The 11,984-nt window shown below is 37.8% G+C and overlaps 1 protein-coding gene across 1 annotated transcript; it reads right to left on the minus strand.

The window, feature by feature from the left end:
- Positions 1-1,314: 1,314 nt before the first annotated feature.
- Positions 1,315-11,155, minus strand: LOC107672025 (rho-related GTP-binding protein Rho6-like). Its single transcript, XM_016465089.1, has 5 exons — positions 10,839-11,155; positions 10,391-10,478; positions 3,345-3,454; positions 2,717-2,851; positions 1,315-2,625 (listed from the first exon to the last, which is right to left on the minus strand). The coding sequence occupies exons 1-5, from the start codon at positions 10,956-10,958 to the stop codon at positions 2,380-2,382; spliced, it is 699 nt and encodes a 232-aa protein (XP_016320575.1). The 5' UTR covers positions 10,959-11,155; the 3' UTR covers positions 1,315-2,379.
- Between the last annotated feature and the right edge of the window lie 829 nt (positions 11,156-11,984).

Genomic DNA, 11,984 nt, shown 5'->3' on the forward strand with positions numbered 1-11,984 from the left:
ACATGACATCAGAGACAAGGGAAATAATCAATAAACAATATTCAATATAAAATAGATTGTCTGAAACTAAAGAATAAAACAGAACCAGCAATAATCAACTATTAATAAATTACAGTTACATTGCACACACAATCATACAGTCTGTTCTGAATTAGTTTGCTTCACAGACTTCATTTAAAGGGCTGTACAAAACTGATTATGCACAACATATGTACGTCCAGACCGCAGTAACAAAAGGAAGATTGTGGAGATCCACCACATCAAACATATAACATATAAGAGTGCTACTAAACCAGACAACAGTAACAAATTCATATCAAGATGATGGCCTGTAAGATGATTCATGTTTCAAACTATAAACTATAGCCATGAAAAAGCCATTTGTTATGCTACAGTGAGAAAACTTGTCCTTATTTTCACTTTGTTTACGCCCGGTTTCTTTCTCCACTTCTCCCGAGTGGTTTTCGGACATGTAGTCCAGCTTAACTGACTTGCCTGATGCTAAGCAATGGTGTAGAATTGCATGAAGTGATGAACAACCTCCTAAAGTTTCTTTCAGATGAACTAGAGTGAGAATTTACAAAGTCAATGATATAATAATAACGAAGTTGTACAAGTGTGTGGTTAAGGCAAGACCAGTTTATATACAGTATTTTCATTCTCATTTGTCTAGACGGTGACTATGGAAATTTAGATTTTACTGAATGTGCGGTTTTCACAATATCCAGTGCTACAACATTTTGGATTAAATTAGTGAAAATTGCCCATCTTTTTAATTAAAAAAAAAATAAAAAATCAGATTTCATGCTTAATAACCTGTTAGATCTGCATAAAACAGTAAAACGGGAATATTGTGAAATATTATTACAGTTTAAAATAACTGTTTTCTAAAATGCAATTTATTCCTGTGATGGCAAAGCTGAATTTTCAGCTGTAGCTTGTACTGACCCCACACTTTTGAATGGTTGTGTAAAATATTCCCCAAACCATTTCTTTGATCGTATTAAATTTGATGAACTACTTGAGTTGGAAGTTATTCTGAGGTCAGATTCTTCGTAATGCTGTCTCGTCTGACTTCTCAGTTCATTTCTACTTGGCCATTTATAAGCCTAAAGTGAGGATTTAGTTGTTTTATGATTAAGCATTACACAACCAGGGGTTGTGGGATTTAAGACCGAGATTACCAGAATGAGGCTTAGGATGAGAGGAAAGTCCTCTGTGACAGTGATCCGACCAAATGCATGAGAATCACTGAAATTATAATGCAATCTAATGTCCAGCCTCAATTATAACCAGTAACTTTACCACATAACAAGAGAATCAGTTATTTACAGGCCTTTTGAGAATTAGGTGTTGTGGCAGATTACTGTAAAAGAAAAGTCAACTGGAACATTCAAATTATCTTCTCGCTTATGCAACATTGATCAGTTTTGGTGGACTGCAGTGTCCCTTAGTAATCCCCCATGACCTTTCCAGTCCATCTCTAAAATTACTTCAGTGAAAGATCTCATTTTCTAAAAAAGAACGGTTGGAACATCTGGAAGGGGTCTTTGTGGCAATAACTCCTGCTCTATATTGAGAAATGGCCCGGGCGATGCTGGGCTTCTCCTCATTGGCTGAGATTTATGACCTGTTATCTAGGGGCAGAAAGCGCATGAAGGACTACAGTAGAGATAGAGAGAGAGAGTGAAAGAGTGTGTCAGCATGTCCAATACATCTGGATGTACCAATGTGATTGGATGCTTCATCTAGCAGATTTATAACACTGTTCACCTTTTCAGGAGGACATAAAATCTTGTTTGGCTCCTCCCCTCGTGCTTGCATGAGTTCTCACATTGTAGATCAGTGCCAGCTAATACAAGCAAAGCATAATTCTGTATTGAAACCGTAACTAATGCCAACCCGTATTCAATCATCCTCTCACTTTCCATTTAACAATCACATCCATGTTCACTAAAGTGCGTACTGTGTAACACATCCTCTTCCTTTAAATATTAAATTACGTTCACAGCTCAACCCACATTCCCACGCTAACTACCCATAAAAATATCTGACAGTGTCCAGTATTCGCTACATTTCCTTCTTTGACTGACTGATTGATCATTGATACAAAATGCAGTTCATGTAAAGGCTGGTAAAGAGGATGTGTAACAGCCGAAAACCTTAAACAATGGCAGCAGCTCTCTGTCGTTGTGATGAGTGTGTTTGCAGGTGGGGTGTCAGAATGGAAGAAGAACAACATGAGTGTAGAGAGAGGGAGGAGGGGTCATTAAAGGTCATGACCTCCCCTTCTCTCAACCCCCCCCCCAAACAACCTTTTCGAAGAGCGAAAAATACGTTTTTTTTTTCTTTCTGGAATTGGAGTGGTGCACATGGAGCTCACATGATGGAACAGCTCTTGGTTCTCTCCTTGCTGAAGGAGGAGGTCAGGAGCTGCGCTTTGCTGGGCAAGTGAAGGAGGCGTTTGGACAGCCGGCGAGTGGGGCTTTGCTTTATGGGGGGCTGCAGTTTGTTAAGGCATGTTAGTGCCGCTGAGCGGAACACGCTGTGGATGCTCTTCTCCGATGTGAATGCAGAGCACTCCAGGTACACCTCTGCTCCTACCTGCTTCGCCAGCAAGGTGCCCTACATACAGAAAGATAGACTGAATGCAGTCAGAGATGGAAAAAAAGAGACGAGGAGTCTAGTTTACATAGGGAGGGTGCGATTGACTGACCTGCTCATGGGAGATGGGCGTCAGTCTCTGATTGGACAGCTCCATCAGTGTGCAAACATCTGTTCGCAGGTCCGTCTTGCAGCCGACTAGGATTATTCGAGTACTGGGGCAGAAATCCATGATTTCGGCTTTCCACTGCAGGGAGAGAGCTGTTAATATACTGCAGAAATCATATTCTTAATGAGTATTTTTTACTTGAGAAGCAACAATATGGGATAGATCACCCCAAATTTATTTATTTTTTTAATATATTTTATTTTCAACAAAAGAAAGTAAGTCATACAGGTTTGGAATGACATGAGGGTGAGTAAATGTTGACAGAATGTAAATTTTTGGATGAATTATCCCTTTAAGATTTGTTTTGACAGCTTATATATTTATTATGAGTGTATTTTGTCTTATTTCACTTTCATTTCTTTTTATTTGTTTTTAACTTGTTTATACTTAAAACAAATGGGGGGAAAATTGTCTGTGCAATGAGACAAAATACACTGCATAAAATACTAAGACTTTTCAGAAAATGCATCTTTAATTAGTGTTGTTTCTTAAGTAAAATCGTCTATTTTAAGGATATTTTAACTGGAAAAAAAGATGAATAGAATTGAAGAAGTCATAAAATGTCTCTCACCTTTTTCAGAGAGTTTTCAACAGTCTCAGGACGACTTATATCAAAGCAGAGCAGAACAGCATCTGCATCACTGTAGCAGAGAGGTCTGACATTATCATAATACGGTGAACCTGCAGGAGCAAACACATGACAAACATTAATAATGGAAACTTGGCATCAAGTAAGATGCTTGTGATAGAGGAGTGAATGCAGCTGAATATGGAAGATCAAATGCTATGAGGGAATTGACAAAGGCTGAGTAATGTAAATAGCGTTCGTATGGCAGTTCTCGTAATAGGTGTGTGCATGTGTGTGGGCGACTCTTGGAGATTCCTTTATTGACAGAATGAGTTGCCGAAGAGGTCTTGTCCCCCGCACACACCGAACCTCATCTCATTCCGTAACTACGGCAACGGCATTGAAGGATGTGCACATAAACACTCTCATACTATGGCTCTATGTCGATAGAAAATAAAATAAGTCCATTAAAGGTGCATTTCACCCAATATTTGTGCTTATAAGTATCGACTTTCAGCTCAGATGTTGGGTGTTGTGTGAGCCTCTCTGAGTCACGTACTACTGCTGTATATGTAGACAGTGACTCAGCTCACTATGTTTAGACAGAGAATATATGGCTTATCAGCAGAAAGAGAGGAGAGATATGATGAGACAAAACAATGAATCTACAGACAACCCTGATACCACTATTTATACACACTAGACAGTACAGGTCTCAACAGTAAGGCCATTGTAGCAAATTAATTCTGATTTAACTGCTTTAAATGTGTCACCATTGTCATATTAATTAGTTTGCAACCGAGATGATGTTTAGTTCAACTGAAGCATCGGTAAAAATGGAATGAAAATCATAAACCAATAACCATATACCACCATTTTCCAACAAAAGACTATTGATGATTGTATGGCTGCCTGTCACTATGAATATTATATTATATTATATTATTAACAGTGCTGGGTAGTAACTGATTACATGTAATCTGGATGTAATCTCAGTTAGGGCTGGGCAAAAAATCGAATGCGATTTTCATGCGAATCTCATCAGTAAAGCCGCTTCTGGTGATGAGTAGTAAATCTCCAGCACGTGCTTTCAGATGGAGCGGCATTTACTACACAGAGCCGTAGATCACTGACAAGCTACACAAAATCGCGTTCAAAATTGCAGGCAATTCATTGCCGATTTTGTGTAGCTTGTCAGTGAACTACGGCTCTGTGTAGTAAATGCCGCTCCATCTGAAAGCACGTGCTGGAGATTTACTACTAATCACCAGAAGTGGCTTTACTGACGAGATGTGCATGAAAATCGCATTCGATTTTTTGCACAGCCCTAATCTCAGTAATGTAGTACTTGTAATTCGAGTATATTACATTTTAAAATGTTTGTAATCAGATTATCGTTACTTTTTATGGATTACATGATTACATATTCACACAGTGGCAGTAAATTATTCACAATTTATTGATTCTGGAAGTCTGGACAAAAATAGTTCAAACCTGGAAGACTTTAGGCGTGTCATTGTTTTCATGTTTATTAATATGTGTTTAATGCAGGGATTCTCATTTTTGTCACCCCTTAAAATAAAATATTTGTTGAAATATCACAGAAGTTGTCAATATTTCAATAATTTAACAACAGATTCGCATGTTTACAGTTCTCTGATGTTGGTTAATGGTCACACTGACATGCAGGTAAACAAAAACAGTATTAAAATTTAGTATTCAAGTGTTTTAAATTGCTTTTATTTTACATTTTTATTAGTTGAATTTAATTATTAGGTTTTTATCAATTCACTATTCACTCTATCAACTCACTAATGTAATGTTTAATGCATTTTATGAAGTTGACATCAAAACATGGAATATATTTTATTTCTCTTTGCTTTTATTTTATCAATATGGTATGTTTAATGGTACGTTTAAAACAAGTTTGATATAAATGTAATCTAAAAGTAATCTAGATTGCATTACTACCTACAGTTTTCATCATGTAATCTGTAATATGTAATGGACTACAATTTGTAAGTAATCGACCCAGCTCTGATAAATAAATATCTTTATTAAAGGGGTCATATGATGTTGCTAAAAAGAACATTATTTTGTGTATTTGGTGTAATGAAATGTGTGTATGTGGTTTAAGGTTAAAAAAACACATTATTTTCCACATACTGTACATTATTGTTTCTCCTCTATGCCCCGCCTTTCTGAAACGCTTCGATTTTTACAAAGCTCATCAGTCTGAAAAGCGAGGTGTGCTCTGATTGGCCAGCTATCTAGTGCGTTGTGATTGGCCGAATGCCTCAAGCGTGTGATGGAAATGTTACTCCCCTTACCACACTGTGATGCTGTGTCCCGGCGTGACGAGACAAAACCAATAAAACCCATTTCAAACGAGGTATTTGTTGCATCCAGTGGGGACATTACAGATTATAATGACTTATACTGTCTTTTTACGCGTTGCATCGCGCCGCGTAAACATAAATCCATGTCTGCATTTGTGATCGGAAAAATGACAAACAACAAGCACTGCTCAAAACTCGCGTTTGAATCATCAGTGGCAAATTCTTTATATATAAAAAAGACGCCTTCTTTCTTTGCGTGAACATTTGGGCGGCGTTATGCAAATCTTCCCACATCATGACGTAGACATGTGGGGACGTGTTTAAACGAGGCGTTTTAGGAGGGTCTTAAGCAGTCTTAACTTTTATAAAGAATATCTCTTTTGGTTTGGGTTTAGTCTTTGCAACTTTAGGGATCTTATCTATTCACGAACAGCTTGTAACACTCCAAAGAGAAAGGAAAACTTGAAATCGCATCATATGACCCCTTTAATGTATTCAAAACCAGTTATACATTTTTATATCTTTTGTAAAGAATGTTTTAGTTTTTTAATTACATGTATTATTTTTGACATAAAAATATTTCAATTGTAGATCTACTGTGTGAGGGGTCATGGATCTTTTCAGATGTACTGTAAAACTTAATAGTAAGACATCTCCCTGTATCTGTTATACTAGGTAGCAATTGCTCTTGACACCTGACCGTAGCTACTGTTTGAAAAACAAATTATAAAAACTATATCTTCCTCTTGAATCAAATTTCTAATGATAAGAGCTACAGGAGTGGGCCACACCAGGCCCTGTCAAAGGCTCAGTCGCAGCCTCTCATGCCCGTCTCCTCTTTGATCTGGAGAGTGTGAAGAGATGCCTGAAGCAGCAAGAGCCAGATGAGCAAATTCAATTAAAGCTTCTATAATTAGTCGTGATTAGAGTGTGTTTGTTCACGTATGCTGAAGAGTGTTTGCATGTGGGTGCACGAGCATCTAGCGCTCTGCCAGTGTTCCTCCTGCGCGTTGCCACCTAACAAGGCTGTACACAATTAACAAAGCCTAACTGGCTTAATGAGGGAATAGATGGGAGCTGTTTGATTGGCTTCTCAAGCTCTGATCCTCCATGCAAGATTCTGAGTAAGCTGTTGTACATGATAACATGTATTTTCTCTCACAGTTACGGTTTTTACTTCTGATCTGGATTGCGTGTCCGGGGTTAATTTAAGTTTTTCTATTGTTGTTTCTCTGTTCTAGCTCAGTATGACTGGGAAATTCCATTGAAGTGTTTTTAACATTTCACAATAAGGTAGTGTGTTTAGATAAAATGCACATCAGGAAATACCTCGAGCTAAACTGAGCATAGACAGGAAGTCCGCTTTGCTTAAGAGTTCATTCACCAATTATCACATGCACAGATGATGTTCTAGGAATTTCGTTGGTTATAATATTACATATTAATATATATATTATTATAATATATAATAATTCATTTAATAATATTTTTAATATTCAAATTATTTTATTATTATTATTATTATTAGTAGTAGTAGTAGTAGTTCAAAAGCAGAAACCGAGCAATAATTAATAATCAACTGTGCATATAAAAATTAGAGCCCGACCGATATATCGTTTTGCCGATTTTATCGGCCAATATGAGCCTGTCGCAGATATATCGTATCGGCGAATATGCCGCCGATATGAAATTTTTTTACAGGACATAAAACGCAGATAAAATGCTTGTAAATGGTGGAATTACGTAGTTTGTCCAGCAGAGCATGCTCCATTGTTTGCTACTGGCGACCTGGATGAAACGCTTTAAAGCTTAAGTGTATGGAATACCATTGAAACTTTGAACGGCCATATCGCCATAAAGGCGTGGCGGATCCGCACCAAATTCGGGGGATCCCTTCAGCTCGAGGAACCCTCTCGAACGCCAAATCGAGTGTACGTCTTGAGGCCACCCTTTCGAATGAAACCACCCCGCGTCGATAGCCCCCAGTGTTCGGGAGTTACGGGCGGTTAAATCCGGCGCTGACCGATCTGGCGAGCTGAAGGGATCCCCCGAATTTGGTGGAGATCCGCTGCCGCGTTCACGAGATAGTGACACCAGCCAACACTTTCACTTCAGTAAGGAGGTCTCATGTTCAGGAATAAATACCAGAAACATCGTGATATATTTTTAAGCCCATATCACCCATCCCTAATAGTGACACCAGCCAACACTTTCACTTCAGTAAGGAGGTCTCTTGTTCAGGCAGCAGCATTCAAGCATTGGCTTATTCGACCGTAAGTGCCCTGCGAAGTGGACTTCACATGATATTCCACCATGATTCCAGTTCCAAGGAAACGTACACGTTACATTCAAAAGGCATTAAAGTGCGCGTCTCGTGAATTTATATTGTATTTATTTACAGAGGTATATTATGTCACACTTCTCTAGTAGTTAAAGTGTCCAAAATTTTGACTGGTACTGTACTATAATATACAAAGAATATCAGCCGATATATCGATATCAGCCTTTTTTACGCCCTAATATCGGTATCGGCTCCCAAAAAACCCATATCGGTCAGGCTCTAATAAAAATGTGTTGTATGAGCTGCAAAAAAATCTCTAATGTGAACAAATTTATAAGTTCAATTTTGAAACAAAGGCTGAAATATTCTATTTTGCTAGCAAAATGTCTTAGTTTCCACAGGTGAAAAATCTATTAGAGAAAACCTATTAGAGAAAAGCAATATCCCATCCACTCATCCTAGCAAGTAGGCACTCAGTCAAGCAGTCAGGCATGACAATTAACATAGACTCAGATTCATCAAGCATCACTGACTGATACGTTACACAACGTGCTATGCAACATGACCCTGAAGAACCCAGCTTTCACTTGGCATGCAATATGACAGCAGCTGGGATTTAAAAATATTAAACCTATACACTATTGCAAAGATTAATCTAGGTGGAAATATCAGTTATAAAATAAGGGCATTTGGAAAGGGCATGATGTACTTTAAAAAATAAATATCCTTCCAAATCAAGTGAAACAGACAGAGTTTACAAAGATAATGATTTAGATTGAAGGAAAGATGGGACGGTTTGGTACATAATTGGTATGAGAACAGTAATAATAATTTTCAGGAGAGAAATCTAACTTTGTCTGTACATTGTTTTGGGTGAACTATCCCTTTAAGAGATGTCTTCTTACTCTTAAAACTCCATGAATCCAAACATAGACTAAATAAATGAGACTATCAGTAGAACATTCCATGTCTTTTTACTAGATAAGAAAGTAAGAGAGCTTCAGCTATCAGTCATTGAACCACGGCTTTCTACTACTAGGCTAATCTTAATGAGACTCTCAATCAGATACACATGCAAACATTCCCTAACCAAATCAATCTGAAAGACAAAACCACAGGCACTGGAACAGGAGCTGATCTGTGTAATCTTTTTCAAAAAAAGAGAAAAACAGTATCTCTAAAAAGCCACCTACGTCATTGAAAAGGCTTCGCGTGCCACAATGAGACATTCCAAAACATGCCAAAACCTTGTGCTGTCCTGCACTGCCCTGAATATTTTAATAGCCAGTTGTCTATCTCGTCTGATCCAGAGGCAGACAGAAGGTAAAGACGCTTGGGGATTGGTCTCAGGTGTTGGGACTGCCAGACCCTCTCACCCACTTACAGCAGCCTCACACATCTCAGCTTGTGTTCCCTGACTTAGGGCTCAGGTGCTGATGGTGTCTTTCCTGTAACGTCTGACTGACCTACTAGCCCAATAACAGTCAACACAACAGCTGAGAATGGACAAAAGCTAATGCATGTGGATGATTTGCAGAAAGTGATTTTGTAAATAATTCTAACAAAACATAGTAAAGATAAATCCAAATCTATTCCTAATCTACTTTAAATGATAAACAATCATTTTGTATATCTGAAAATCGTAATGCAACATATGATGCATTGAAGACAATTCAGATATCACAAGGGAAATAAATAATTGATCAGGTACACAGGTTACTACAATGAGTATATATTTGATATATATTGATGTGAGTTATATGAGTTATGTTATTAATTTCAGATTGTACAAAATCAGAGCTACAACTGCTCTGGCGAACATTTACGTTCCACTTCACAGTGAAGCTGTTTGTTTATGCTTGTTTTATTCATTTTCGTCCTTACAGTGAAAGTAAACAGGGTCCAAAACAACATTGGACCCCACTCAGGCCAATATAGATTACTTAAACTACTAGTACTATTGGAAAGAATAAGAGCCTATTTGACAAACACTTAATTTGCTTTCACTGTATGCATGAAAATGAATGAAACAAACATAAACAGCTTCACTATGAAGTGGAAGCAAGTAGTGAACAAATCACATGTATTCAGGCCAATAGGTGACTAAAACTACTAGTACTAAATGTTGGTCAGAGCCGTTGTACCTCTGATTTTGTACAAGGTAAAAATAATATGCAACTCATATGGAAAACAAACACTGGGACATTTTCAAAACATTTTCTTTTGTGTTCCACATAAGAAAGTCATACAGGAACGAGTATGATGACAAAATTTGAATTTCTGGGTCCATTTAATGATATTTAAAGTGTGTGAAACTGTATTAATTAGCAAAATTGACTGAGTGCAAATGTGTTCATCAGTTTAAATGCTCTGTTACGTAAAGCAGTATCACCGCTGTACCGCTGTTAGTCGGTCAGTCTCTCTCTCACCTGACGTGTCCCATAAACTGAGCTCCACGCGCTGCTCCTCTAATTCCAGTACAGCTGTGTAGTTCTCAAACACTGTTGGGACGTATGTCTGTGTGTGGGGGAAACGAAATAAAAGCCGTTATTTAGTGACTTAACATTTCCATAAAAACACTTAAATTTCGTTTAAAACGTTATTTAGTTTCAGTATATATCATAGGTTGTGGTGGTTTGTTGCAAAAGCGTCGTTTTTTTCCCCTGCGTCAACAACACGTGCACAACAACTCACATGAGAAAGATGCATTAAGTATCACCTTGATGTATGATGTATGAATATACAGGATAATCAAACACAGTGCGTAATAGTCACAGTATATGGTTGCATAATGACATAAGCAAGCATCCAAGTGCCTTACTAGCGAACACATACATCAATAGCCGCTCAGTGAATACGTGAGAGCGCAGGACATACCTCAGGATAACAGTCTTTGGCCAAGACTTGCAACATTGCGGTTTTCCCGCACTGCACGTCTCCTACTAAAACCAGTTTACAACGCATTACCAAAGGCTGGCTGATTCTTCTCTCCTTCATTGTAAATAAGATGGTCCTGTGCGCGACGGCTCTCTCGTAAGACGGCCCTGGGCAGTTTGTTCAGACCGCATTGGGGTTTGGACTAAATCTCCACGAAAGAGAGAACTACGGCACTGCGGCAATTTATACAGCTCTGCTGTCCAATCAGCGCCGCGTTCTCCTGCTCGCGCTCGAGTTCCACTGCCCCAGAAATGCGCCCACCCAGCTGGAGTCTGCACATCGATTTAGCCGATATAAATGCTAGCGATGGTAAACGAACCTTATGGGGGGGCTGAAAAGAAGGTTTCCACGCAAGGTGTGAAAATTACATAATAGACGTCACGTGAGATTAATAAAAGTTGAGGGGGAAAAAATCCCTATGATGGAGAACGTCTCAAACGCTTTACGAGTTATCAGTGCATTCGCTACTCTAAATACAAAGTGCTGCACAAAATAATGATGCATGTAGCTTATTAATGTAATCTTAATATTACCCAATTGGTTATATTATGAAAAATACTAAATACCTTCAGCAACAACAACATGAACGCTTATAATGCAAAGTGTGAGCAAAATGTCTACACTTTTTGGGTTAGTGGAAAAATGTCATCATAAGTAGATTCTGACCTTTTAAAATATTTTATTTTATTTTTAAATGTATTATTATTTTTTTTTTACATTTTGTTGTAACTCTCATGAACAAAATAAGCTAAACCACCATTATATGTCATAAAAAGCTAAATTTGTCTGTTAAGTGTTCATAATGACCAATTCATTCTCTGAGGACATTTTAAATAAATTAACTTAAGCAAGTAAAATGTTACAACTGACCCTAAAAGTGGCATTAAAGAACTCTATAGCCTATTGGCTTTACCAAAAGAACCACTTTATTCTCTGAATGACATTTTAAATGTTTGATTTACAGTGTTGCACAGACATCACCTGACAAAAGGCTTACTCACACATGTGTTATGCAATATTTGAGAAACATAAAATTTATCTTGTTCCTAATTTAATTTAATAAAAGATTATACTAAAGTGACCACT

Source organism: Sinocyclocheilus anshuiensis, unplaced genomic scaffold (assembly GCF_001515605.1).
Source record: "Sinocyclocheilus anshuiensis isolate Anshui unplaced genomic scaffold, SAMN03320099.WGS_v1.1 scaffold1053, whole genome shotgun sequence".
In the NCBI taxonomy this organism is placed as follows: Eukaryota; Metazoa; Chordata; class Actinopteri; order Cypriniformes; family Cyprinidae; genus Sinocyclocheilus; species Sinocyclocheilus anshuiensis.